This window comes from Dermacentor variabilis, chromosome 4 (assembly GCF_050947875.1).
Source record: "Dermacentor variabilis isolate Ectoservices chromosome 4, ASM5094787v1, whole genome shotgun sequence".
In the NCBI taxonomy this organism is placed as follows: Eukaryota; Metazoa; Arthropoda; class Arachnida; order Ixodida; family Ixodidae; genus Dermacentor; species Dermacentor variabilis.
The window spans coordinates 9,534,855-9,561,902 of NC_134571.1; the positions used below are offsets into that span (position 1 = coordinate 9,534,855).

Here is a 27,048-nt window from a genome sequence, read left to right on the forward strand (position 1 = left end):
GTACAATCCTATGACATAGCCACAATGCAATAGCATTTTATGAAAAGGAGCGTAGGACCGTCGCAGTATCGTAGGTGTATTAAACCATTTGAATGGTTTAATACACAAACGTCAGCGGTGAACGCATATCGTTGCGATAAGTGTTCTTAAGCATGGAGGTAAGAAGCGCACGGGCAATGTCCTCGTATTGCGGCTTATCTTGCGTCCTTTTAGTTCACAATGTTCGAGACTGTTTTCGCATGGCTTTTTCATAGAAGTGTGCACAGTTGTTTGTAGGCGCTCTCTGCTGTGCATGTCTTTTTCCTTTGCTCTTGCAGGACGTTCAAAAGCACTCTGTCCACACTCTCGTGTTCCGGTCTCTGAAACGCACGCATGACATGTTCCTGTCTGACCAAGCGAACCCTCCACCGCAAGATGATACATGGCGAGTGGTCATACTGAAACACTCACGCAAGGCTCTGTCTGGTCTTATGTTGTGACGTAGTATTTGTGAAATTGCGCACGTACCTCATGTCGGCCAACAAGAAGTTGGCGCAAATGAATTTTGCCCTATTTATTTCAGTGAGAAACTCAAAATGACTGTCAAGACGAAAGACGAATATGGCCTTGTGATGCACCTTGTAAAGTCAAACCCACAAACGTACAGACATAACGCAGAAGGGCACCGCACAGGAGCATCTTACCATGACGAAGTGTCAAAAAGTGAGTTCTTCAATTTTCGCTACATAAAACGTTGTGCATGATTTGGAGCTAAAGGCTTCTGTTCAATTTACGTACTGGTGCGCATTTCACGTTATGCGCTACACTGCTTTTATCCTTTTTAAACAGCAGTGCGGATCTGACTAACAGATTAAATGAGGGATAATGGCGGCAGCTGGCCTGATTTCCTTAGTCTGTCATTCTCCTGTAGGCATTGCCTACACCGCGGGATGCCTTCACGTCACTTTGGTGTCTATTTCAAAAGGTGCTGCAGTCTAAGTCAAACACGTCAATGCCGGTTAGAATCCAATTGAAATATGTGCTAGCCTTCTGTCTTTTTTTTTTTAACGCTAATGTTTGGTGTTTGATTGACAATACCCATGTCGTACAGATGGTCTGAATGACACAGGTGTTTGAATTTGATGTCAGTGCTGCATTAGTGTGCGCTACTGAATGATCGTGCCACATAATTCAGAAATACGAGAGTTTACTGCGGCAGTGTCATGTGGTATCCTAAGATTAAATAAATTTGCATACATTTTGTCTCATCTTGGAAGATATGTGTAACACTTAAGGGATCGCCAGGAATTGGAAAACAGCATATTTATGTTTATTTCCTTGTCAGTGATCTTTCTGCCTCATGATTTTTAATAGTATGCATCCTGTTGGTTGACATACTTGCTTTCTGCAGATACCTTGCAAAAGCTCAGCATTTTATATATTTTCTAACTTGTGGGCCCTCTATTTAATGAGAACATTTGATGTCTCTGCAACTTGGCCATGTCATGCGTGAATTCTCTCTTGTCAGCATGCACTAGTGCAGACTGCAGCTCTGAATGATGGATATGCCAACTTCAGCAAGTGCACTTCACCACAGCTCTGATATGACCTAGCAGAGATATTGGACCTTGGTCTTCTATGTGCATTAAGAATGCACATAGCTGGCACCCTGCATTCCTTGCTTTATCCCAGTTTTTAGAATGTGTTTCTTAGCTTCTGCAGTGGGGCCAGCCATCTTGATCCAAGTAACTGAAATGTGTGACAAAGCCTGTTCAAAGGATTTTATATACCCCCTATTCTATGTGGTATGAGTGGCTGTCATGGAAATTTCAGCTTATTTACTCATCCTGTGTTCCATAAGCTCTGGCACCAATGGTATACACATTCTTCTACTAATTTGTGATGCTACCACACTACACGAGTAGCAGCACTTGCTGACTAAATGTCTGTAATGAAAATGTCATGTTTCTGTCCTTTAGGTAAAGAAATGAAGCTGCAAGAGTTGACGTATTCGGGCATGGACATAATGCCATTGCCTGTGTACGATGATGATGCCCCACCACCAGGTGTTGATGACTATGCAGTGATGAAAGCTGCACCACCACCAACATCACAGGTATGCTTCTGATATCTTCACTTGGGGCCTGAGGCAGCAGTGAGCTTCATTCATGCATGGAATAAATTACATTGTCATGTTGTAGGTGAAAAATCACAGCGCCCAACTGTGAGTTGCAAATCTAGCTCTTTGTTGGGAGAATTTGTGCCCAAAAAACAAGTAACACTCAAAGCACAACAATAGCAGCAAGCACAGTTGGCGGTCATCAATATATAATCTACAGCAAAAGTGTTGGCTATTTATACATGACTCACTGTAAATTCCAGCATGATCACTGGTGCTCCCACACATTCTAGAATGTAAACCACTATTTACTTTGCGCATGCAATTAGATAAGACAAGGTTCATTTATTCTAGCATCAACGGCAGCATTCAAGAAAGTTTAGATACATGAAGGCACATTTTGTGCCATGTGATAACATAACAGTGGTTAGGCTTGTGAAAAGTAGTCACTGAAGAAAATTAGCAATGTAGAAGTTCAATATGTTGAAAAATTAACACTGCTCATGATAACTGGCAGCACTGGGTTCATTCTGTAGGCTGTAAGGCAGCTTTTAATTTGCATCCAGTGCAGACTGATTCATTGTGCACAAGTTACAAGCTTAAGTAGCAGATTTCACGATTTGGTTTTGTATTAGTTTCTTTCAGTTGCTTGGTTTCACCAACACTTGTATAGATAGCCATAGGGCTGAGCCAATGTGTAATAATTTGGTATTGTGCTCTGTTAAAGTAGCAAAAATTTTTAAAGGAAGTGTCGCTTATAAGTATATATAAACTTTGGTGGCTGGCAGCTTTGCTATAAGTGGTTATTTTGATGGACTTTTGTTAATTTGGGAATATATGACGAGGATGGGTTACCTCGTAGTGAAGAATGTCGTCATTTTGCTTCAATGTGATGTGTTGACAATTGCTAGTGGGATTTCCTAGTCTTTTTATTTATGCTTCTCCCTCGTCCTTTTAGGCTCTTGTGCTCGCAGGACAACAACAATTATCACAAGTTCAACGAAAACCAGTGACTGTGCCAAAGCCTCAGTGGCATCCACCATGGAAGCTATACAGGGTAGCGTACATGCTTTTCATTTTTGTGAAAGTCTCAAAAATAGGCATATTGTGTTACTGTTCACGATCCCTTGTTTGAGCACTGTAGCGAAATTTTTGTGAGGAGTGCACTGCAAATGCACCCTGTGTTTTAGTACTGGAGTTTGTGAAGCAGTTCTTTTTGGTTGGCCTATTGCCGAGCACTCCAAGAGGCACGAGGGCGAGTGTGGAAACGCGAAAGCGTGTGCATTTTATTCAGGTACGACCAGCAGTTGAGAGGAGTTGTAAGGATGTCATTCTATGCCTAGTAACGAGTTCAGTAGCCTAAAAAAAAAAACAAAAAAACTGGTGCTTGCAGTGAAAATATATAGTAGTGAAGTAAAACTTGAGCACCATAATAGTGTAATCGAGAGTTCGACAGAAGCCCGTCTGGTAGGGATGAAACATAGCGAAGAAAGATGTACACCGACCAAGTTACAACTTCGTAAACAGGATGTTTTGGCTTCCATACGGAAGCCTTGTTCACAATGGGGCAAAAAGGTTGAAATGCCTACTTAAATAGGTTTCAGCATGTGGTGCAAGCTCCGCGTGTAAGACAAAGGGGAGCGTTCCTTTGTTTCGATTGAGCGCATGTCTTGGTAATTGTATCTTGACCCTCGAGATACAGTTAACAGGAGACAGCCTCAATTGGGGGGGGGGGGGGGAGGGCACGAGAACAGCAGCCTGGGGCGTTCCCGGATCATCCATTTCAGTAGCTTGTGGTAGCGTCCGACTGCGGAGTTCCAGGATGTCGAAGAGAAACCCAGTGCCTCCAACAATTACAATGGGAGTGTTCACCTAGCAGCACTAGTTCTAGGTTTGCAGCAGTAGGCCGAAACAAGCCGGTGCTACAGCGAAACGGGTAAGAAAGCACTTCTCGTCGTCTTCTTTTTCGCCAGCACCATGCCCACTGCCCAGTGCTTTCAGTACACTACACACATTATCTATTATACAGAGTCCATTGTGAAAGTAATGCACATGATTTTATGACGCGACTATTCATGGCAGCACGATAAAAGCGATCGGGAAATGCGGCAAAGGTTCTGCCCGGCCAACGCAGCCGGTTGCCAGTTTACTGCGAGCAGTGTGAGCAGGTAACACGGCGCGATGGAGCGTTTGCTTGAACAGTGATAGGCTATCAAGTTTTGCGTGAAGCTTGGAAAGAAGGCAACCGAAACATTCCAGATGCTTCAAGAGGCCTTCAAGGACGAGTGCATATCAAGGTTGCAGTCCGGGAGGTGGCACAAGGTGTTCAAGGGGGGCCAGGTGGAGGTCGCCGACGAACGCAGTTTTGGACGCCCAACGACGACCAGAACCAACGAAAACGTGGATCGTGTGTGCGAAGTTTTGCATTCCGATCGTCAAGTGAGCATCCAGCAAATTGCCGACACCCTACACATGTCCACATTTGTGGTACATGGGATGGTGACCGAGGATCGCAAGGTCACTATCCAATGCGCAAGGTCTGCACGAAGCTTGTGCCAAAAGTGTTGATAGAAGATCAGAAAGAACTTTGAGTTTTGCGCTGTTGAGAATTGTTGGATTTGATTCAAAATGAGCCGGACTTTCTGAACTCTGTCGTAACCGGAGACGAATCCTGGATATTAGAGTACGACCCAGAATCAAAAAGGCAGAGCAGCGAGCGGCACACAATATCATCCCCCCACCCCAAGAAAGCACCAATGAGCAAGTCTCACATTAAAGCGATGCTCATTGTTTGTGACTCCCGAGGAATTGTCCATTTTGAGTTTGTACCGCAGGGTGAAGCAGTCAACTCAGCCTTTTACCTGGAGGTGCTCAAGAGATTGAAATGCTGGGTCGTGCGCTTGAGGGCTAACGTCAAAGACACGGTCAAGCTCCACCATGACAATGCCCCCAGCCACATGTCCTTCATTGTTACCAACTTCCTGGTCCGGAGCAACACCCCGGTGGTCCCTCATCCCCCTTACAGTCCTCACTGTAGGGGGGGGGATGGGGATGACTGTAATTCCATGCGACTTTTTTTTTTTTTTTCCCAACTGAAGAGAGCGCTGAAAGGAAAGCATTGGGAGACCTAGGAAAACATATAAAAGCATGTTACAGCATTCCTGAGAGACATTCCTGTTGAGGACTTTCATGGTGCCTTTCAGACGTGGCAGACATGTCTCCGCAAGTGCAGGGATGCAGGGGGAGAGTATTTTGAAGAATTTTAACCATTTGTACAGGTCCAGTCAGCAAAGCTATTTTTCCCAGAAAATGAGCATTACTTTCATAATGGACCCTGTATGCAGCCATTGTGAAAAGGTGTGTTCATTAGATAAAATGTTACTTGTAATAACACAATGTACCCGTGGAGGAAAACAGACCCAAGCAATGGTAAAACATTTAGTTCGTTTCCATTATTGACTCTGCTAGTTGAAGTTTTTGTGGTTCCATGTGGAGTTTACTCGTTTTACACAATTCATAATGAGTGCACCTAATAATTTAACAGAAGCTTGCTTTGAAGTTGCAACACAATTGTAGGACAGATGGGCAGTGTGTGCTAGCATGCAGCTATTTCTCTTTTTTTTTTATGCTTTGGCAAGCAAGTAGCTTCAGCCGGAACTGTAATTGACACACCAGTAGAAATTTCTTGGGTTCTTAGAATGTGGCTGAGCCAATAAAAAACTTGTGTTTAAGGTGAGTGGTGGATGTCAACAAAGCTCTTTGTACTGTGGGTGTGTGAATACCAAATAGATTTTTAATCAAGAAAAGGAAAAGCGAAATATTGAATTGAATATCGCAAAATTTTTCTCAAAATGTAATGCTTACAAATTTCGGCCAAGAAAACACGGTGCTGCATGTGCTCAGGAGTCTCTTAGTATTGTGTAACAAGAATGTAGTAAGCTATCAGTAACATAGGTACATAGAAATCAAGAAATACAGTACAAGCTACTCTTATTAAAGGGAATACCAAATTAGTATGCCAGCATTGATTACAGCTCAGTTCTAGTGTATAAAGGTCAGGAAAATATTTCTTTAATCAATAGAATTTTTGTTGAACAGTATAAAGTGCCTTTTTTCCTTTGAAACTAATGAATTAGTGATGTTCTGTTGTATTGAATACCAGTGAGGTTCTCAGTTTAATAGTGGACCTGTGTTTTGTGGCCTTGTTTAATCGCATAAAATGTTTTGCTTTGTAGCCCTTCTCAAATATACAGAAAGGCTGGCCCAACTTTACGGCAGGTAGGGTTATCGTAAGGCCGATCTGCGCGACAGACAAAGGGACCGCGCATCACGTGACTCAATCACCTTTCCACGTGTAGCAAGCGCTGATACTAAAGAGCAGGTGCCATCCACACAGTTTCGTTGTTAGGTTCGGCACGTGATTTGCCACTTATTAATGATTCTGAAATCCAAAGTGTCGGGGCAAGTGGGCGCCATGACCCTCCCTCCCCTCGTTAACCGCATGCAATCGGGTTGTGACACTTTCGCGCCCACCGTGTAAATCCAAAGATACACTTGTGATGGGTTGCTCGAAACCAAAACAAGACACCGATGTCCGTCTGCGAACAGCGTTGGGAACGAGAGGACGCTGCCGTACGGTGTTTCGCAAACGTGGCGCCCGTGAACAACTTGCGTAGTCTTGCTTTCGTTTGCTAGGCATTTTGTCGGCTTTCCGAGTGTTGCCTGACTGCTGCGAACACAGCTGCGTTGATTCGGCATCAAACCGTAACTTTAGTCACGGACACTCGATGAAGCAATGCCGATGGCGAACAGTGCCTAGGTCATTACGCCTGTAATGACCTAGGCACTGTTCGCCTCTGGCCGATGTGGTAACGGGCCGCAAGCCGTCGCGGAAGGACTGCCACTAAAATGTTCGTGCGGGTCAGATTGATGGCTTTTGAAGCAGCGGTGTGAAGTTTTTCACCATGTGTTCAACACGATCTGCGTGCCTAATCGGCCCATTTTTGCACCTGCCTTCATACTTAACGGTATACGCACTGCTTTACTGCCGTTCCCTCTGTTTGCATCGCATTATCATTTCGGTCGGTCCTGTCGACCCGAACGAGCCTTGTACTGACAGAGGCGGACCTGGCCGACGGGATGCCCGTGTGCGAATTGCGGTGTTTGGGCGCGGTGTGTGCGATCCTGCATTGGGCCGACGTTGGAGAGAGTTCGCAGAAACAGTCCGGCATGAGCGCTCCATTTGCGCTGAAAACGAAGTAAAACGTTCACTTGCGCAGCATTGAGCGCGGGAGGCTCCGCACCGCCTGCGACATGTGGCACTGCGCGTCAATCGCCATATCGAAAAATCGAATAGTAGATATTCGATTCGCGAATCGAATTATCCCAACGTTCGCTATTCAGTTTGAATCTGTTGTATTCGAGTATTTTCATACCGATACTTTTTTACGGTGCTAGCCAAGGCACCAAGGCTGCAGTAGCTCAGCTTTTACATGAGGAACCTTCTCGCAAACTTCCATGCAGATTTCTGTAGAAACCTGCATCTTTATTGAAGCTGTCAACAATAAATATGTCGTGTTCTCAGTAATTAGTGTATCTGTCTCACCTTTTCCAGCACTCCTGCACTGTCGAAGGGCTTTTCTGATATTATAGCAACTTTGAAATAGCTATGCATTTTATGGTTGTACTTTTCACCCTTCTGACCTTCTTTCATCAAAGGAAAGTCGGCAGTGGATGTTATGATGTCTGTTGTGAACAGTACAAAGCTACACGTACCGTGCGGAAGTTGTATTTGATTTTATCCTTATTCCTTGGATAAAGTTTAGTCTGTACATGTATCTTTATCTTTTGTAAATTCATATAAATTAGCTTGTTCAAAGTTATAGGTGCAATGCTGTTGTAATTTGTTTGCTTCATGTCATGCTTTATGTTAATGTTGAGCCACTATTCGTCTTTATGCAATGCCTCTTGCCTTAGGTGTTCGTATCTGCCATAGTGATGTACATTACCTTTTTCATTGTTTTCTTTCGTTTCTTTTTTTGTCCCTAGTCGTACGCATAATGCTATTGTTTTTTGTAGTTGGCTCCTTGCACTATCAAACTTTTAGTGAATATGATCGGTAGCACATTGGCTATGGCATTCTACTGCTGATCACAGGATTGTGGGTTTGATCCTGGTCATGGCAGCCACGTGATGATGGTGGCAGAATGCAAAAACGCTCTTGTAACATGCTTGGGGTGCCCGTTAAGAAAGTACAAGTGGTCAAGAGCACCCCACTACTGTGTCTTTTATAGCCCACTGTGTGGTTTTGGGACGCCAGAAGGATGATTTGCTGGGCAGGTTGGTATTCCATTCTTCAGGCAGGCAGCACGAGAAATATAACACGACAGAAAGAACAGAGAAGATTACATGGTGCTGTGTCTGTATAGTCGTTCTGCCGATTTAGTTTTTTTCTTACTGCTTGGCTCAAGTAGGCTGTCAGTTGTACTCGGGGCAAGATACACAGTCTTGACCTAAGCGTTCATGCCTTCTGTTGTCCTGCATGATTTCTTGCAGGTGATCAGTGGGCACACTGGCTGGGTTCGCTGCCTTGCAGTGGAGCCTGGAAACCAGTGGTTCTGCACAGGATCAAATGACAGGATTATTAAGGTGAGAGCACAGATGATGACTCAAGCATAATACTAATACTAGAATTTGTGAAAATTGGAGCTCTATATAAGAAAGAATGGTCAGGCTGTTGCATTGCTTCTCACTATGTACAATCGTTGACTCTGTTCTTGGGCATGATTGTATTTGGAATCCTTTAGGGCACGGCCATGAGACCAACAGAGCCGTTTTAAAATTGTTATGGGAAATTTGGACACCTCCATTGTTTGCTTCAGGTTTCCTTCTATTATTCCCCACACAAATTGCGTGTACACTATACTGTGGACATTGCCATCTGCAATTATAATGGTGGTGTGGCACTCTAAAAACCAGTTGGCTTCAATTGCTCCAAATTGCACCAAGCACAGACAGGTTTAAGCATGCAGCGGTAAACACACCTCAAAGGGAGGTTGTCTGATGAGGACACTTCTGCATTTTACCTGTATTTGCATAAGGAAATTGAAGTTGTGCCTGAGCTAAAGCTTCCCCCAATGTTGTTCAGCCCATTGTTTGGTGTTCCTCATGAGGACCCATCCTTGTCGTGTGTGCAGATTTGGGACCTAGCTACAGGGAGGCTGAAGCTGTCCCTGACTGGACACATCAGTGGCGTACGAGGCCTAGCTGTCAGCCCACGCCAGCCGTACCTCTTCTCCTGCGGTGAGGACAAGCAGGTCAAGTGCTGGGACCTCGAGTACAACAAGGCAGGTGCTCCCCAGCAATGTTTGTGCATTAAGTTATGCAAAGTGGACAGAAAAATAAACACATATGAGTGAAACTTGCCAACTTGTTGAAGAAAGCCAACCATTCATATTTAGAAAGCTCTCCAAAAACTAAATATTATGAAAACCAGAAAAGCTAAGTGAGGCAAATTGCAAACAGATACCATACAGTGACAAACAGCAAAGCCATGGCGTTAATACTTGGACTCCATCCTGTCCTAACCGGAGATACTGCTGAACAATAGAGCAAAAATAAGTACAGTTAAAACTCGATTTTACGAAACCAGATTTTACGAAGTTCCCGACATAACGAATAAATTTCTCAGAAGGGCTTGGGTGCGAGCTAGTTGGTACGGATCATTCATATTTAAAACAGCGCCAAAAAAACGCGGACAAGGAAGGACACAGGACAGCGCTCGTCCTGTGTCCTTCCTTGTCCGTGTTTTTTTGGCGCTGTTTTAAATATGAATGAATAAATTTCCATTCACCGGCAGGTACCCATATGGTTCAGTGTTATCATCAACCCGAATTAACGAAACAAACTTGGCCAAACTAGATTTAACGAAGTACCGGTATTTCTTGAAATGAATGAGTAAAGAAAGTGGCAATTTCTTTGTAATTTTGACACAGATGGGCTCTTCGAGCGTGCGCTCTAAAGCTATCGCATTGAAACATCTAGGTGCCATGGTCACATGCCTTGCTTTATTTAGATGAGACTGCACACCACGCCTAGGCACAGAACAGCCCACTCAACACTGCCTCGGTAGGGGCGGTGGTGGTTGCTTTCGTTATTACATGGTTTAAGTGACAGATGGCGGGATTAATGGCAAATATAATGCCACGGTAGCCTTTGCGTGTCGCTACGTTGCAATTTTAGATGTTGAAGGACCGCGAAATTTTCTTCTCAGTTTTACGAACTGCCTGATTTAACAAATTAATTCAAGTGTGGTCATCACTTGTTAAATCGAGTTTCAACTGTATTGGAACAGACAAGACATAAAAGCAAGTCCTAATAAAACAAAAAGGCCAAGAGTCCAGTCAGTTGACCTAAGTCTACCTAAATCTGGCAACACAAGGAAAGAAGCCACACAAGGAAGCTGCACTGTCAAGAAAAGGTGTGCATAGTCTCCCTCTAGTTCCTGTATTGGAATTTCTGAAGGAAATTCAACCTGGGAACAAGAACACCAGTTTCTTATGCATGGGTTCCAAGTGTGTTGCTCCTGTCTCTAGTGCTTTTGAGCCATATAGGTTTTGCATTATGGCGACACCTAGGAAGCTTTCACTGGAAAAGTCTGCAGACTTTTCCAGTAAGGCTTGCAGCTGCTGCTGTAAACACTGGCTTACTATGGTGACAGTGGCCATCAAAAGTATGTCATTCATTGTAAGCGGCCATCTTCAATTGAAAATTTGCTTAGGGCTGTGCAAAAATGGGTTTTCAGTGGGAGATAGCGTGTCTTCGACACATTCACTGTCTGCTAGCTCTGCTGACACTTGATATCATGGATTTCGCCATCGGAGTCAACCATGTGTTTGCTAACCAGTCAAGTTCGAATGGATGGTCACAGCAAATTTCAGGATAGAAAGAATGAACATCTTGGCTCATAAAAAATGTATGAGGGCTGACCAGTACCTTAGTTAAGGATGAAATTAATCAGTCAAATTAGTGAAACTCTACCTTAATTCAATCTTGCCATTTTGTTTGAGAGGTATTTGGTCATGCACTGTGAATGTGCAATGCAAAAGTGTTGCTAACATCCGGCCAAACTCTAATAGCTTAGTGTGCATCATCATCACGCTTAAAGTAACTCATGAGAATGCTTCCTCTCCTTTGGTGGAGACAGAGGTTGCAGCAAGCAGTTGTTTCATATGTAGGCTTGCGATGTGAAAAGCATGGTGGAAGTTAATGGCAAAAAGGATGACTGTTCCCACATGCTACCTTCAAAGTTGAGAGGCTACAGTGCCACCTTGTTGCCAATTGTTGCCACCTGGTTCACTGGTGATGTAACAGTTGAGAGACATGCATAATAAGGAAAAGAGTGTCCTTTAGGATAAAGATCTGAATATTACACAAATGCTGTAGAAATTTTGCACCGGGTCTCCTGAAAGGCTGTGAGCATGTATCATTTGCACGAGACAACAAAAATTGGAGTTTCTGCACAGGTTTCATGTAAAGTGCAAACAAGGGTAACAGATTTCTTTTTGCTAAATAATGACATGTTGATCTATTGATCTGTTTCCTGGCATATTTATAATTTGACATGCCAGTAGCTTGTGAATTTATTCTGGCCGTGCGAAATTGACAAGCCTTTACCGTAGAGGCTTTGCAAGGCGTGCCAGTGTTACAGTATTCAAGCAACTCTGTTGGGTTTAACGGTAGAGGTGATCTAGTGGCCAGATGAATTGCAAGCACCACGCAATGCCCGCTCCCCAAATAAAGAAATCATAGTAATTGAAAGGCCTCTTTAACCGGCTAATTTTTGGTGCACAGGGAATCGTAGTGTTTGCAATATAGAAGCAGCACTGTAACTGCTTCTATGCTGACCTTGTGCGCAGGTTATACGACACTACCACGGCCACTTGAGTGGTGTCTACGCTCTCTCTCTGCATCCTACCATAGACATCCTGGTCACTGGCGGTCGGGATGCAACAACAAGGGTAAGCATTCTCATCTCTTTTTCATCCTTCAGTATTTTACACAAGTGGAAGTCTGCTCAGAAAGACAGCACCAGACGTTGGCGTCATTAGAATTCAGGCAGTTGATTGTGCTATAGTTGTGCGAACTTCTATTATGGTAATGCTCATGCCTTTTCTTCTTTACTGGGCATCTCGTGGCCAGAAAAATGTATCGTGCAACCACAGGCAATTTGGCAATGTACTGAACATTGGCGCAGAAAGAAAGAATGTATTAACCGGGGAAAAGAAAGAAAGAAAGATGTAACTGTATTGGTTCATTTCATTATGTTCTCAATCGTGAATGTTGGTGCTGGGAAATCGTACAAAGCGGGGATTGTATCAACTAGGTTCTGCTGCGCTAGTGAATCAATATGGTGTGAAACATAATACAGTGGAACCCACCTATAACAATATTCAAGATCCACGAAAATTCCATTGTTATAACCGGCAAGCATGAAAAAATTAAAATAGGGGGATGGCGGAGCTGTTACAAAACGAATGGCAGAAAGGCCAGTGCCTCTCCCCGCCACATTCCTCTATCCAACTGCTGATTGTGTTTACTCGTTTAGCTACTTCCCGAGTACTCCGATCATGTGTAACAAGCCGCGGCTGTCAGCATTAAGGAACAAAGGGCACTGATCTAACAACTGCAGAAAGGGGTCTCAGGTGGCAAGCAATATGCGAGCTCCGCCGAGGCATCGCATTGGTGGCCCCAAAAGGGGACTTTCAAAAAGTGCGAGAAAGTTGCCACAGCAGCCTGTCAGCTTGAGAAATCCAGAAGAAACGCTGAGGCGAGATCGCCACAAGCATCTTGCAATGTGCTTCTCACTGGCTTGCACGAGAAACCCTATGTCTGTCAGCCTTGCATGCTTTATGCGAAGCTTGCCGACATCTTCTCCAAGGCATCCAGGTGCTTCACGTAGTGAGCCTCCGTGCTTCACGTAGTGAGCGGAGGCTTCCTTGTGAAAACGAAGCACCGAAGCGACTAAATCATCTGCTGGGACTCCTGTGAGGCAGCCTCATACCACGTCATCGCTGCCATCGTCGCCGTTGCTATCCGATGCAAGCATGTTCGCAATGACCACCTTGCTGGTTAGAAGCACTAGATTAGAAGCACTAGTTTCCAAATCTATAGCCGCGTGCCTTCTCTTCACCGGCAACGTTGTGCATTGGCGATGAACAGTGGGCGAATCAGCCATCTTCTGTTTCGGCGGCTAGTCAAACGAGTCTCATGTCAAAACGAGGCTGGGAAACCACGTGGCCAGGAACAGTTTCAACGTAACCAACAAAAACAAATGCGAGCAATTAAGCTGTTTACAGAACCGCGCTGAATGAGAAACCAGCGAGCAATCTGGGAGTAGTGCACTTGGCGCAGTCCATTCGGGTTTTGTAGGGTTGCGCAGCGTAGAGCTATGGGCACAGCCCATTCCTGTTCGGAGGGGTGGAAGGGTGACGGGAGAGAGGCGCGTATAGAAGTCTGGAAAATGAGTGCGCGGCGGCTGTCAGGGCCATCGTTCGGCAGCTAGAATTTCTCATTTTGAACAGCGGAACTGTTTAAGCCTTTGTTCAGCCATGGAGCGTTACCAGAAAACTGAGCCCAGCTGTGCGCCGCCTCGCGTTGCCTAGCAACCACCTGCGAGAGCACCGAGCCATGTAACCTCCTAGCACACCATGTGCATAGGGCAGAGTCGTGGAATCGTGAAGTCTCGCTTTTTAAGCATACAGACAGTGCCGCAAATATACGGCATCGACCATTTCGGACTTTATTCGTGGCGCCGTATATTTACGTCATTGACCCTCAAAGGGTTAAAATTGTGCTTTCGGTTTCCACGCCGCCGCTGCTGCCAATGTAAAGTGGCCGCGCACCGCCGCCGCCGACTGGAAACGACCACCGTGCCGCTGCTGGTCAAAACCGACACAGCGCACACATCTAATTTCAAAGTGAATTAGCCGGATGCATTATATATTGCTTTCAATACCTTGTTGCAAGGACTGCGGCAGCTGCTTCGAATTATCAAAAATTTCAAATGGACGAGCTTTTACTTGATATTGCTGCTCAGACCTTGCCAAAGAATTAGGTTTCTTGTTTTCTTTCCAAATAGACATCATGCAATAATTGGTACATTCCCACATGCTCTGCTGAACAATTGTAAGCCTTCGTTGTGTAATGAATTATCATAAAATTAACAGGACTTTGTACATTTATGAAATTTTCATATTCATCTATTGTTGCTATACGATAAAAAGATTTGTGCATGTCTTCTTTTGGTTGTCCTTGTAGTTTCCTTGAAAGCAGGAAGGCTTCCATAGTGTGAAAATGTCGATGCAAGAAATGTAGTGAGATTCATAGGCTGAGCTTATGACATTATCTCTACATTTTTCTACATCACTTTTGTACAACATGATATCCCATGTGACGCATTTCTACTGTGATAAGAATTTGTTGGTGTGGCACTTTTCTGCCGATCCTGTCAATTCACTCAGTAATGGTGCAGTACGAAAATACTGCTCATAAAATGTGTGCCCGGTGTGCCACTTCAGCTGTTTCGCCACAGCAAATGTTTTTTTTTCCCTAGATGTGGCACTTTGGGGTGATAATGACAGATGATGTCACATGGATTCATTGCAGCACTACTTTGCAGTCGCAGAAAAATATCTTCTTCCCAGGGCATCATTCAGGGTCAGGCATGGTCATTGTCAGCACTTTAGATAGTTGAGAAGGATAGGTACACTGCCACTTCAGGCTCATTTGCTTTCCACCAGCTTGAGCACGTACATTGTATTTCTACAGTTTGTTCACACCCTTCTCTTTTTGCAATAATACTGTTGTAAAGTGACGTCAGCCGCAATCAGACTGCCTTGCAAGCGTTGACGGCGAATGCGTTTATCGTTTGATATCTTTCCTTTGTTCTCCCTTTTCCCTTCCCCCTCTCCGTTTCGTATATATATATATACGCTCCGAGACGTAAGCAATAAATATTCATGTTCCAACCTTCGAACTGCGTGCTGTCGTATACAGTAAGACACGCCACGTGTGTCATAACTATATAACAGCGGCGACGAGGCCAGACAGAACCCTCGAGGTGAAAAATGAATTAAGCCAGGCAGTTAAGCGGGAAACAGCGGCCGCGGGAATACTGACCATGGCTCATCATCAACTACCGGAATACAATGACCAGTCCAACAACTGGAAGGCTTACACCACGAAGGCAGAAGCTTATTTTGAGGCAACTGGCGTCGGCGACTCAGGAAAGAAGAAGGCGTTGCTAGTAGCAGCATTAAGTACGCGCACCATGCAAGTGCTCTCAGGACAGGTTGCACCAAGGAAGCCTAACTCGCTGACATACGAGGAAGCAGTCAGTTTTGGATGACTACTTCGACCCCAAGCGTCATGAAATAACAGAGAGCTACTGGTTCTTCAATCGCTGCCAGTTGGAAGGTGAGCCCATTCAACAGTTCATCGTTGAAATTCGCCGGATTGCGGATGGCTGTAATTTCGGTGGCATGCTAGACCGGATGCTTCATGACAGGATCGTCTGTGGAGTGAGGTCAAGCACTGTTCAGAAGCAGCTATTAGCGAAAACAGATTTGATGTTAAGGGAGGCTGAAGCAATTGCCATATCAGCAGAAGCAGCGGAAAAAGATACAAAGAAGATGTCTTCTTACCTTGAGCCCGTGCTCAAGGTCAGTGCACGACAAGCTGATGAACCGGTGTCAGTATGTGGGCGTTGCGGAAGTAAGAAACACAACAGAAACGCCTGCGGCTGGGCGAAAAGGAGGCGTTGGACCACTGTGGTGGATACGGCCATATGGCGAAGATGTGCCAAAGTGACGTGCGGAAAGTGCGCCCAAAAGCATGTTCACAATGCAGGCAAGGAGAAGCGTTTGCAGTAACAGCGGATGTCACTGAGGCAAATGGAGACGATGCGCACATTTGGACACTAACCGCACCCCCCAATGGTCGGCTACCACCACCTGTTCTTCGTACTTTCAAATGGTGTGGCATTGACGTACCTATGATTGTGGACACCGGCTCACCCGTCTGTGTTGTGTCCAAAGAGATTTTTGAGAAAAACCGTGAACAGTGGCCGCAATTAAAACCCGCATGCATTAAACTGTCCTGTTATCTTGGAGAACTTCTAGTATATTAGGGAAATTGAAGATGTCAGTGTCCTACAACGACAAGGAGGTCACGAGTTCCTTGATGGTCCTGAACTGTTCAGGTCCGAGCCTCTGCGGACGAGAGTTGATTTCCAAGTTCAATGACGCAGGATCCTCGGTGTTGAACGTATCAGTGCAACAAGGCTCTAGTCCAGGAAGCAGCCGTATCCCCGCCATGCATGCTGTCCTGTCAGAGTTCAAAGACGTCTTCATCCTCGAGATGCGTCTAATCGGCGGACACCCTGTCCATCCGAAGCTCAAGGAAGACGCCATGCCGAAATTTCGTAAGGCCCGTTCTCTTCCATTTGCTTTATGCGACGTTTCGAAAGAGATTGATAGGCTCGTAACACTTGGGAGTACTGTCGCATGTAACGCTCGCCGAGTGGGCTACTCCCAATGTGCCTGTAATGAAGAAAAACGGCGCGGTTAGAATCTGTGTTGATTTTAAGGTGACCTTGAACCCCGTCTGTGAACTGGAGCAGTACCCGTTGCCAGCCATTGATGACATTTTCGCATGCCTGAATGGTGGAGACTGCTTCACCACACTGGATTTAAGAGACTCGTATAGCCAAGTTCCCCTCAATGGATGAGGACTCAAGGAAGATGTGCGTAATCAATACGCACCGTGGTTTGTTTTGCTACAACCGACTACCGTTCGGCATAGCTTCCGCGCCTCCCATCTTCCAGCAGAAAATAGAGACAGTTTTGCAGGGCCTGACAGGTGTTTAGGCTTACCTTGATGACGTTTTAGTATCAGAAAAAGTTGGTAGCACCGACAGGTTACGACAAGTACTGCAGCGTTTTCGTGAGCATGGAGTGAAGCTCAGACTTGAGAAATGCAGCTTTCACCAAGAGGCATTGACGTATCTGGGTCACAAAATTGATCGTGAAGGTCTGCATCCAATAGAGAAGCATGTTGAAGCAATCGCGCGAGCCCCCAACTCACAAAATGTTCAGCAGTTGCGATCGTTTCTGGGCATGATTACATTTTGTTCAAAGAAGCAGCTTTTCGTGAAACAAAAAAATGCCTTCGGGAAGCAGCTGTGCTGGCTCACTATGATCCCGAGAGAACCCTCAAGCTAGAGTGTGATGCTTCACAGGAAGGAATAGGTGCCGTGCTTTTCCATACATTCGGAAAGATATACAAACCTGTCTGGTGGTGTTCTAGAAAGCTAACAAGGGCTGAGAAGAATTATTCCCAGCTTGAGAGGGAAGCCCTTGCTCTTGTGTTTGGAGTGTCCAAATTCCATGATTACCTCGTCGGCCGAGAATTCGTATTGGTCACTGACCACCAGCCACTCGTGGGCCTGCTGAAGACGGATCGACCAGCTCCAGCATTGGCAGCCGCCAGAATACAGCGCTGGGCGCTGTACTTAGGTGGATTCCGCTATCAGCTTCAATACTCTCCTGGTAAACAACTGTTCAAGGCTGATGCCCTTAGTTGACTGCCACAACGGACGTCTGAGCCGAAGCCACCAGAAGTGGACCCACCAGACTATCTGCTGGCTTTGACTGTGTTTGGTGAGGGAACTGTGTCAGTTGAGAAGCTAAGGCAGTTAACTGCTGGTGACCCTACTCTGAGTCAAGTTATACGATTCACTAAGAACAGTTGGCCGTCCTGCGCGAAAGGCTCGAACACGAGTGTCACACCTTTTTTTTGACAAGAAATTGGAGCTTTCTTTGGCCCACGGGTTGTTATACTGGGGCCGGCGAGTAGTCGTTCCGATGGAGGGGCGACATCGCATCTTATACCTTTTGCATGAGATGCATCAAGGATTGTCCGCTATGAAGGCGTTTGCTAGATCGTCATTCTGGTGGCCAGGGTTAGATCAGGAAATAGAGGCAGTGACAGTGTCATGTCAGAGTTGTGTTCAAAACCTGCCCATGCCAGCTACAGCAACACGAAAAAGCTGGCCTGCTACTGTTGAAAAATGAGCAAGGGTGCATATCGATTTTGCGAGTCCTATTGCAGGGAACATGATACTCGTGGTTGTAGATGCACACAGTAAGTGGATTGAAGCTGTGCCACTCCGACAAGTAAACGCTTCATGCACAATCAACTGCCTGCGCCGTATCTTCTGCAGATTTGGTGTGCCACGAACCATCGTATCTGATAATGGAGCACAGTTTACTGCTGACGAGTTTGCTACTGTTTTCAACAGGAACAACATAATGCATCTGCGACAGCTGTATATCACCCTCAATCGAACGGTCTAGCAGAAAGGGCTGTCAGGACAATTAAAGGGACACTAAAGGTTACTATTAAGTCAACGTGGACTGTTGAAATACCATCACAGAAACCTCGAAACGCTTGTTTCGTGCCAAGGAGAGACTTATTTTAAGAGAAAATGCGTTCTGAAGCGTCCGCGTACCTCTAGCGCAGTTCAAATCGCCCGCCCTCCGATCGAGGAGTACTGACATCATGGTCTCATAGTGACGTTGCGCCATCGGTGAGTAGAACGGCGTCCGCAGACGGCGCTACGGCTTTTCTGTGCAAAACGCGAATGCGCGGTCAGAAACAGAGCCAAGACAGAGCCGACAGCAGAGCGAAAGCGGGAGTATGGTGGCTAGCGGAAGGAGAAACGAATTACTTCCCACATTACGTCCCATGGCACACGGAGAGTCCGTTTTCGTTAAACTATAGGCTGCGGCGAGCTCGCAGCGTGGTCGGCGTGGTCTATGAGAAGCGACGAGCCTTTTCGCACTCGCAACAGGGCATAAAAATGTGCGAATCGACGCAAAACTCGGCCTAGAAACGTGCTTCGACACAGCCAGGGCTCAATACGACCCAAGCTGGCACGACCCAGATGTCGTTTCCCGCACCGCCACCAGGCGCCGCTACTATACCTCAAACTCCAGCGCAAGACGCCCATAAGCTGGTACTTCATTCTATGACGCTAACTTCGACGCTCGTCGCAATAGACCCTGACACCGACAGATTGGCTCGCGATGGTGGGCTCAACTTCAGCGATTTGAGCACCGACGAGCGCGACCTGCTGCTGAGGGCTCGCACTGCCGGCGTCGTTGCGTACTACGACGGCGGCCTCGACACCGGCTCTCCGGAGCGGGAAAGCAACGAGGGCTTCCCACGACATCACATGGACGTGGCATTCTCGCTGCTTGTTCCAAATGAAAGTTTCGCGAGCCAGCAGAACCCTCACAGCACGACGCGATAACGAAACTGCTGAAACTCCAAAGCGTGCGCGGCGCAGAGTCGAGCGAAAACGAAACCTTTCGAACACCCATATTACTGAAGGGTAACGTCAAAATGTTTTTTTTTCTTAGAATCGAATAGACGTAGACAAGTAGCATTTTTTTCCGTCTTATAATCGAATGAAATGATATTTTTAATACGAGTAGTTGAGTATTAGTAACACAAATTATGAGGAGTCCTTTCGTCATCGGGCTAGTACCGGAATGTCGCTGGGGGGTCTCAAATCGTGTCATGCATTTACCTCAATTTCTCGGTTACTAAAGCTCTGTTCGCGATTATATTGACGCCTTAGACGTTCTAGAACATTGATCTACCACTTTAACTTGAGTTTCTGGTAACCTTTAGTGTCCCTTTAAGGACGGCCTCAAGAAGATTGGTAAGGGGCGGTTGGAAGATAAGATAAACAGGCTGCTTTTCAATTACAGAAGGACACCTAACAGCTCTGGAAAATCACTGTCAGAGCTGCTCTTCGGATATATAATTCGATCCCGTTTAGGTACATGTTTCCCTCCTTTACACGTAGGCCAGCCAATGAAGCAGACATGTGGCCACTGCCATTGCCTGAAGCTACCGTGTACGCCCGCAACTTCGGAAACGGGTGAGAAATGGTCTCCAGGAATTGTAGAGTCTACAACAGGCTCTCGAATGGTGAGCATTCGAACACCGGCCGCATTAGTAAGACGATATGTCGTCCAGGTGTGTAACCGGGAAGATGCGATGCCACCACTTGGTACAGACCAAGAAGCGGCAAATCGAGACAAGAACAGGTACTCCTAGTGACTACCCACTGTCGCCGAGAATGTCAGCCGAACAAGGGGGCATAACAGAACCTGAGCACGAAGTTCAGCCGGAACTCGCAGGGAGCAACGGTGAACCCGTCAGATCACCCCAAACCTTGCCGCGCTCTACACATCAAAGAAAACCAGTACAGCCACTTCAGTATTAAGGAAGAAGAGATGTTGCAAAGTGATGCCAGCCGCAATCAGACTGCCTTGCAAGCGCTGACGGCACGTGCATTTATCGTTTGATATCTTTCCCTTGTTCTCCCTTTCTCTTTAACCTCTCCCTTTCGTATATATATGCTCCGAGATGGAAGCAATAAACATTCATGTTCCAACCTTCGAACTGCATGCTGTCATACACGGTAAGACACGCCACATGTGTCGTAACTATGTAACAAATACCCCCCCCCCCCTTTCCACCGGAGTACCGTCGGCGCCTTGTAATGTGGAATAAACATGGTTTCATTCATTCCACATGAGGCTATCCTGTGTCTGGTTAGGGTTATGGTTTATGGTTAATGTTTGGTAGTTAGAGAATGTGTGCATCTCTTGAATGAGCGAGGGACTGCTTGCAGGTGTGGGACATGCGGACCAAGGCGAACATCCACTCGCTGGTGGGCCACACCAACACAGTGGCCAGTGTGCAGACACAGTCATCCGAGCCACAGGTGCTGACGGGCAGCCATGACTGCACCATCCGCCTCTGGGACCTGGTGGCTGGCCGCTCGCGGGTCACTCTCACTCACCACAAGAAGAGTGTGCGGGCACTCGTTGTTCACCCCAGGCTGTGCGTGCTTTTCTCTTTCTGTTAAATTGAAGGCCAACTGAAACAAATTGTGGATAATGTAAATAGCCCAGTTTAAGATAGTTTAGGTAGAGAGGTGCTTCCGTGTAAAATTTGATGTTTGAAACGGAAGTGGAACGATCCCAAGAAGCCTGCAAGACTAGCCATTTCTGACACCGAAATTGAAAAAGATTGCCGTGATTACCGCTTAGTACCACAGTGCACTGAAAACTCCCAGTGGCAGCATGCTGGGACTTGCAACATAGCGACAACTACCGCGCTTTCATTTACTGAATTAATCAGCAAATCCTGTTTATATTTTGCACAAAGCAGTGCAGGAGGTACAATCCTCATTAGTGACGGATTAGCGCTCGCAGCAGTGAAGGTCTCGTGACTTCCTTCGCAGCGCAGCCGCGGCACGTGTCTTCATCTGAGACACTTTTCACTACCGCGCGCACATCCCAATTATTTTTTCGCCAGTGTCGCTACGTCGCCTCCATTGCGATGTAGATGGTGCTCTTCATCCTCAACAGCTTCGCACTGAGTAAAGATGAAACTACTGTTTGCCGCAACCACTGTGGACAAAACTGTGGTTGCTATCGATGCGATCATGTATGGCAACTATGCAGTCGTGAAGGCAAGCGGCCAATAAGGTGCTTAGCGCGGTGGCAAATGCAAGAAGAAAGGCTCTAAAGGGACAAATAGGCACGACGCATTCTGGCGTCGACGTCATTCACATACGATTTCCACTGATGACTACTGCGATGCGAACTCCGCTGCTTCGTTTTGGTGAACGCTAACGCTGTTCCTGCTCTTTTGCGTCGCACATTTGCGCTGCTCCGCACTTGCCGAGCTCCACGAGTTGTCCGAATTAACCGATGTGCGGCGAAATTTGTCTGAATTAATGAGAGTTTCATTGCATTAAACATTGCATATGCCTGCCGGGGATCTTACAAATTAATGAGGGTCGAATCAACGAGGTTTTACTGTATTATATTCAAGCAGACATTTATTAACAATTATTTGAAAAAAATATTTAACGAGAAAACTTGTAACGAAAACGAAAAATCTCCGTAATAACATCGATGCTGCTTTGCACCAAGACAACATAAAAAATTTCAAAATATAAATTTTGAACAAAAAGCCCCAGTTTCACCCGAAAGGCGAAGTATCGGTTGTGATAGCAAATTAGTAGACAGCTATACGAAGTAAGGATAATAGTATTGTCGGCTGTATAAACTTGGAAGCATTCATTTACTAATTGAATTAACAAGCACGGTGTCAGCGCGCACAAGCAAGCATGAACACATCAAACTTAATGAGCGCGGACACTCGCTGTCAAAACGCTGGCGCCAGCAAGCATGGCAGCAGCAACAAGCAAAGTGACCTTCATGCGGTCTATCGCTTCAACACAAGAGCGGCAAGACCACATTGCACACAAAGGTATGAGCCTTCTGCAGTTCCCTTTCAAGATACGGCATGCAAAACCATGCGTAGCCATGCAAACTATGCACTTGTTGGAGGAGTCCAAGCCGCCCCCCTCCCGCGCTGCCTTCCTGCTTTCCTCGGTACATGACATGTAAGATCAAGCCGCGATCATCAATTTTCCTTGTGCCCGGTCGCAAAATACGCACTTGCTGCCGGAGCACAACGCTGCCCCCTTCCCTCCCATCCCCCCGCGGCATTTTGCACAACAGAATACGGCGGGTTTGCAGTTCGCTTTCTTCCTTCGAATGCACTAGATTGAGCGACAATCGTCGGCACACCCTCGCACGCTTTCACTCGCACACACAGCATATGGCACGTGGCGAAGATTTTGTCGCCCTTGGACTTTATATGGAACTTCACAACAACGGCGACGGCAGAAATGAGCCTGGAGTGTACATATAATTGCTGTCACAATAAAAGGCCATATACAAGATACCTGCAAATATAAGCTTTCTATCTGTATAAATTCTTTATATACAAAGTAAAATGTTAGCCCTAGTGGCTATCGTGCTCGAGCCGCTGCGCGGCACTGCAGAGCCCAATAGTAGCGCAGTGCCGCAGTCCACTCCCGGCCACCTTCTCGCGCAAAGCTCCACCCTTTGCACCGCCACTGGCAAGTGACACCTGGCCAAATGACGTTGACACCCTGCAGATAAGAACTGTGACCTTTGGGACACACTGGATATCTTTCAGCACCGCAGTGACGAACCGGTTGAGAGTGGAAAACAAAACGTACCAGTACACCTGCTGATGTTCCAGGGCTATTTGATGCACCTTCACTGTTCATGCTAAAGTCCGATGAATCAGTCATCTTCCAAATCTGTGCTGCTACCACAATAAAAAAATTCTGACCCAGTCATCAGAATCTGTCGAAATTTGCCATTGCCAAAGGGCAACTGTGCGCGACGTCAACGCCAAGTGATCATCACTTCCAGTTAAAAGTGGCTTTAAAAATTCACCCATGGTGAAAAAAAGGAACATGAAAGTGAAACTGGAAAAGTGGTTCCTCTTTTATGTGCTAGATTGGGCTAGCTGTCCAAAAGCACTCCGAGCGTGGCAAAATTTGAAGTTGAAACCATTGATAGTGGGCTACCTGTGGGCATAGGCGCAGACAGTAAAGTGTTAAGTAATGAGTATGTAATCACAGCAGTGCTGTTGTCTCTGTGTGCAGGTACACCTTTGCATCTGGTGGTCCTGACAACATCAAACAGTGGAAGTGCCCCGATGGGAAATTCATCCAGAATCTCTCGGGCCACAATGCGATTGTCAACTGTCTTGGCATGAATGACGATGGCGTCCTTGTGTCTGGTGGTAAGTAGGGGACACAGTCCGACAGTAAACTTGCGCTAACTGCAATGTAAATTCTAAATTGTGGTCCTGACTTTCCTCTCTAGAGTCACTGACAGACACACTTAAACACACAGAACTGTTCTATTCATCAGGCATTTCATCAACGCTGCACCATGACAGCTAAGATGTGAAGGAATTCTGTTTGGCTGAAGAGATACATGCAGTCAAACCTTATAACGAAGTTGCATCGGGCTCAAAAATACCTTCATTAAATTTATATAGATCATTATAAGCATACACCTAGACATCGGTGGAAAAAAAAATCACGATTAGGTCTACGAAAAGAAACGGAGGTGGGGTGTCGCCAGCAAAGGATCTCCTGCATATTTTGGTGACCTGTCAGCACCTTGCCATGCTGATACAAGGCACGGTAACAATAAATAACATACACACAGAATGAACGCATTGGTTTGCCTGCTGCAGTCTGACCAAACCAAGCCATCATCGCCAAGAGACTTCGCAGATACAGAGAAGACCCCCTGTGGATTGGTACTTTGCTACTATGGCTGTCTGCTCACACTCTATCACTAATAGGGTTTTCAAGTGCAAACATATTAACGGGAAAGTATGATGCTGGCCTAGTTGGTGCATAGCTGTTGATGTTTGTGCTGAAGCTTAGCGTTGCCAACATCCAGAACACTGACAAGATCATTAAAACATCTAGATTGACGACTGCGATGTCTTTATTTTCTTTGATGTTATGTCTTCTCTTAGAAGCAGGCCTATTTTTTTTACCATATCATTTAGTAATACATTATTGACATGTTTGCTTGGCTTGCTTTTATGAAAAAGGTGAAAAACGACTGTCACCCATGCACATCATGCCATTGGTAAACAGAGTTGTTTCAGTGATGCAGGCTGGTCCTGCAGCCTGTTGCTACTAAATGTTGGGGTACACCAGGTAAACAGCAATTCCAAGTGTTTTACACAAACAATACTCTGCGATGTTTGCAAATTTTGGGTGAAAGCAAGACAGTAAAAGGTGGAAGATATTTTTTTGATGTTGTACGAACAAAAATGCAGGTCACTATCGAGCAACTGTTTGGTTTGATTTTGAATATTTGCCGACTCCTAGTTGTTAAGTCTTTCCAGCCATAGCTACCCTGACCAATAGAGCGGATGATGTCTTGATGTCCAGGGGATAATGGAACACTGTTCTTCTGGGATTGGCGCACCGGGTACAACTTCCAGCGACTCCAAGCACCAGTTCAGCCTGGCTCCATTGACAGCGAGGCAGGGATATTCGCCTGTGGATTTGACCAGAGTGGCAGCCGCCTGATCACCGCTGAGGCTGACAAAACTGTGAAAATATTCCGTGAAGACGATACTGCTGTACGTGTTGCTTCTTGCTTGCCTTTTCTTTTATTTCACTGAACAGTATTGTCATAGCTTGTTAACTGTAGTGGAAGCCACTCTGTGTCATCAGGCAAGTCCTGCTGTGGGTTGCATATTTTCGGCTATTGATCCAAACCTGTGCCAAAAGGGAGCAGTGCCAGCTTTGGTTCACCAGAATACTATCTTTAAAAAATTGTAAAAATGCCACAGGAGAGAAAATGCCATTAGCACTGTGACAGTGAAATTTGGAGTTGCACATCCTTGCATAAGATGCGTAGCTGCACGCTGTGTTCATGCACTATACATCACGTGCATGCGTGGATCCAAGGGGGGGGGAGATTTCCAGATGTCCTGATCCCCCCCCCCCTTAAGTTTGTGTGCATGGTGGGACATGCTGTACAAGCACTTGCCGGGCAAGAGTCAGATTAATGAAGTCAGCTGCTAAAGCAGATTTGAGAAATGTAGATGGGTATCACGGTTTCTTGCGACTGCAGGATGGAGGACTGCAACAGTTGTGTTTTTATGTTTTTCGGTGTAGTAATGTGGCACAACTCAAGATTGCTTTTCCTCTACATGAGTTCTTGCATCAGCATTGCATGTGCACATTTGCTACAATATTGAACAAACATTTGTCATTATACATTAACCCTTTATTGACAAGTTTTGCCTATAGGCAACATACCAGAAAAGCTTTTTTTTGCCCACTATGGGTGCTTAGTGGCTATGGTGTTGAACTGCTAAGTGTGAGATCGCGGCATCAAATCCCTGCCACAGTGGCCACATTTTGATAGGAGCAAAATGCAAGAACACCTGTGTACTTAGATTTGAGTGCGCACTAAAGAACCCCAGATGGTCAAAATTTATCTGAAGTCCCGCACTATGGCATGCCTCATAATCATATCATGGTTTTGGGGCATAAAACCCCATAATTTAATTCTAAATTTAGAGCATTCTTTTTTTTCTTGCTGACTTTCAGCATTGAGTACGAAGTTTCTGGGTATATGTTTTCGGCCAACACTGAATGACAGCTAGCAAGCATCATTTGTTGGTCTAGAATAGGAATATAGGACAAGGAAGAAGTTTGGCAGGTGACTCGCTTTCCTTTGAAAGCACAGTCAGAAGAGACAGACGAATGCACAATATCCAGCTGCAGGGGTGTCACACATTGGATGTAAAGCAAACGAAATGTACTGCACCTATGGTTCATATGCGATGAGAGCTGTCGATACAAATTGCAAACAAAGCCTTGGGTGGCTTGGAGTGAAGCTCACTTACATTTTTCTGCCTGGGGTTCTCTCCCGATAGCCGAAAACGTTCTTGTAAAATATCCTTGCTTTTCTTTGATTCTGCTTATTCTCTATGCGTTTTGCACATATAAACTTTTTTTTGTGCGTGTTTCTGTATGATGTCATTAAAGGGTTTATATGTTTTACATTGCAGACTGAGGAGACCCACCCAATCAACTGGAAACCAGACATCACAAAACGAAGGCGGTTCTGATGTTCACCAGATCTCATCGTTGTTTCATCATCATCTCAGTTAAAATCCTTTGGTGGCATGCAAACACACTATCTGAGGCTGTAATAAAATGTTGCTGCACTGTGTAACCTCTGGATGTTGGTGTATTCAGCCATATGCTAGAAAAAGCTGACAGTACAGTCAACTTGCGTTCATTCAGCTCTGACAGAACTGAAAAAATTAATCAAATTATCCAGTAGGTCGAATTAAACAATATGCAGAAAGAAACTGCAAAACACTGCCGATTCATTTGGCAGCATTTGCCCGATTCCAACACTCTT

At 45.6% G+C, this 27,048-nt stretch overlaps 1 protein-coding gene and 1 pseudogene across 1 annotated transcript; both read left to right on the top strand.

The window, feature by feature from the left end:
• Tango4 (transport and golgi organization 4) lies at positions 1–26,856 on the top strand. The gene is made up of 12 exons (XM_075688085.1): positions 1–158; positions 318–424; positions 563–702; positions 1,959–2,095; positions 3,057–3,155; positions 8,654–8,746; positions 9,295–9,444; positions 12,016–12,117; positions 20,868–21,079; positions 23,736–23,875; positions 25,053–25,246; positions 26,690–26,856. The coding sequence occupies exons 1-12, from the start codon at positions 153–155 to the stop codon at positions 26,747–26,749; spliced, it is 1,440 nt and encodes a 479-aa protein (XP_075544200.1). The 5' UTR covers positions 1–152; the 3' UTR covers positions 26,750–26,856.
• Positions 14,730–20,850, top strand: LOC142578648 (uncharacterized; annotated as a pseudogene).
• Positions 26,857–27,048: the final 192 nt, after the last annotated feature.